Raw genomic sequence first — 2451 nt, 5'->3', positions numbered from 1 at the left:
GCCTGGATCCCAGCAGGGGCCTCCAGACAATCAGTCAAAGCATCGTCGGTGTGACTCGCATAATATGAGGAGCAGGGGGGCGAGGGGGTTGTTGAAAGTGTTGAACCCACCTCACAAACCGCCGAGTGGTTCTTCTGGTCCTGAGAGTCCAGGAGCTCGGCCAGGAAGTACGGGTCGTCGAAGGCGGGCAGCAGTTTGGCCTGCTCCTTAAATATGTTCATGATGTCATCGTGATCCTCAACCCTGGGATGTCAAACAAAAATAATCAAATAAATGTATATTAGCCTGAAGGAAATGACTCTCTGTATCAGGAGAACCCGATCATAAGAATTTCACGAACCGATTATACTTGTATAAAAGGGGATGTGACAATAAAAACTTGAAACTTGAAACTTGAAATGTACTCTTCAGGAGGGTTTGTCAGCTTGTGGGGGAGTTATTCTGCCCCCTAGTGGCCAGATAATTAAGAATAATTGCAGCTTTAACTTTACCAATTAAATGTTTTTTTTGTTTTTTGTGCATGAAGCAGAGTAAGCTTTTCAACTCGGTGATTGACAGGTCGACACTCCTCAGTCCAAATATGATCACTTGTATTCCAAAAAACCCAAGATGGCGACGGCTAAAAGGACCGAACTTCAAGCTTCGAAACATCACGCGGTGAGAAGCGGAGGTCAAGGTGGTGGACGCGTGCATATGAACGTTAGTGTGTAAAGTGGGAGGAGTCAGCTGACGTCACCTGGCCGTACGGAAGTGGAGCTTCGGGCAGTGCTCGTGCCTGTGGCTGATGAGCGCCGAGCAGCGAGGCCCCGCCCCCGCGGCGCGCTGCAGCGGCTCGAACACGTCCTGCAGGGCCGGTTCTGATTCCGGAGCGAGAACAGAACCTGCAGGTTGATGTCTGAATAACTAGAACCACGAATATGAATATGAAGCAGCTCCTCACCTGGAGCGGCGACGTGAGGCCCGACCAGGCAGACGTGCTCCAGCTCCACGACGGCGTCAAAGACGGCCCTGGACCAAGGAGCAGAGGGGGGGGGGGGGGGTGACCTGTGACCTATGACCTGTGACCTCTATGAATCTGCATTCTGTGGTTATGACCTAAGGACGTTTTCAATATGCATGAGATGTGGGAGTTGGACCCGACCGTCAGCTGTCTATGGGTGATCTATTTCCTTCCCTCGATGACTTAAGTAAATATATTCAAGACAATATATTCCCAAAAATATATTCAAGTAAATACATTCAAGTAAATAAATTCAAGTAAATATATTCAAGTAATTATATTCAAGTAAGTATTAAAAATAATTAGGTCAAGTGGTGAATTTATCCTATTTTTATTTATTTTGTATTAGTATTTCCCTTCGTATGTTTAAAAAAAAAACATTACTATTGTTTCACAATCCTAACTTTTGTATCTATAATGTTAATATATCTAAATGATTAAAAATATAAGTGACAAAATATATATATATATCAATAAATATATACTTATTATATATTCATTTATTTATATATATATACATATATAATATTTGTATCTGAAATATATATATATATACTGTATATATATATATGTGTGTGTATAAATAGATAAAATACAAAGCTCCATGTTTAAAAGGCTCCATATAATTATTTTTTCATACCTCATTATTTTCTTTGCACTCGCTGCAGCAAAACCAGGCTGAGCCACGAAGAGGTGGAGGAAGAGCGTGTTCAGCGGCTGCAGGGGAGAAGAGAGAGACACTTTCTCTACACTTTACTTTGAAGCTTCACTTCAGACTCCCACATATTGACCGTCACAAACAGGATGAACCCTGACAACAGCTGTGAGGGATCCCCAGTGACACCCACTGTGCAGGCTTCGGCGCCCAGGTGGCTCTGCAGGAAGGGCTCCCAGCACCTGGGATCCACCACGTCTCCCAGGGGGTGGTCCAAGAAGGAGGCGTGGGCCAGGATCTCCTCCTTCTCATTGGCCAGCGTCACGGCCAGATTGGCTCTCTCTCTGGAGAGCAGGAGAGAAGCAGACCATCACGACACCTCCACGACTCTCGTGAGGAGGCCATCGGTTCTACACTCCAGGTTTCACAGGGGTGGGGCTCAGAGTCCAGAACAACTAATACTCATTACTCATCTACATGTCACGTTTCACTTTCAAGCCACATATTAATATGTAATGTATGTAGTTCTAGAGACTGTTAACTGGAGTCAGTATGTATTAGTATATGTTAATATTTAATGTATGTAGTTCTAGAGACTGTTAACTGGAGTCAGTATGTATTAGTATATGTTAATATGTAATGTATGTAGTTCTAGAGACTGTTAACTAGAGTCAGTATGTATTAGTATATGTTAATATTTAATGTATGTAGTTCTAGAGACTGTTAACTGGAGTCAGTATGTATTAGTATATGTTAATATTTAATGTATGTAGTTCTAGAGACTGTTAACTAGAGT

General features: G+C 42.9%; 1 protein-coding gene across 1 annotated transcript in view; it reads right to left on the bottom strand.

Annotated features, from left to right (window-relative positions):
• cfap61 (cilia and flagella associated protein 61) overlaps window positions 1-2060 on the bottom strand; it is a 24758-nt gene extending 22698 nt beyond the window's left edge. The window contains exons 1-6 of the mRNA XM_056428882.1: window positions 2044-2060; window positions 1849-1999; window positions 1641-1717; window positions 941-1008; window positions 737-857; window positions 111-243 (exon numbers count right to left, since the gene is read on the bottom strand). Coding sequence (XP_056284857.1) covers window positions 111-243; window positions 737-857; window positions 941-1008; window positions 1641-1717; window positions 1849-1999; window positions 2044-2060 — 567 coding nt within the window. The remainder of the gene's footprint in view (window positions 1-110; window positions 244-736; window positions 858-940; window positions 1009-1640; window positions 1718-1848; window positions 2000-2043) is intronic.
• Window positions 2061-2451: the final 391 nt, after the last annotated feature.

The sequence above is a fragment of the Pseudoliparis swirei genome, chromosome 12, assembly GCF_029220125.1.
Source record: "Pseudoliparis swirei isolate HS2019 ecotype Mariana Trench chromosome 12, NWPU_hadal_v1, whole genome shotgun sequence".
Taxonomy (NCBI): domain Eukaryota; kingdom Metazoa; phylum Chordata; class Actinopteri; order Perciformes; family Liparidae; genus Pseudoliparis; species Pseudoliparis swirei.
The sequence above is the reverse complement of the archived record's forward strand: the minus strand, read 5'-3'. Positions and strand labels throughout refer to the sequence as shown.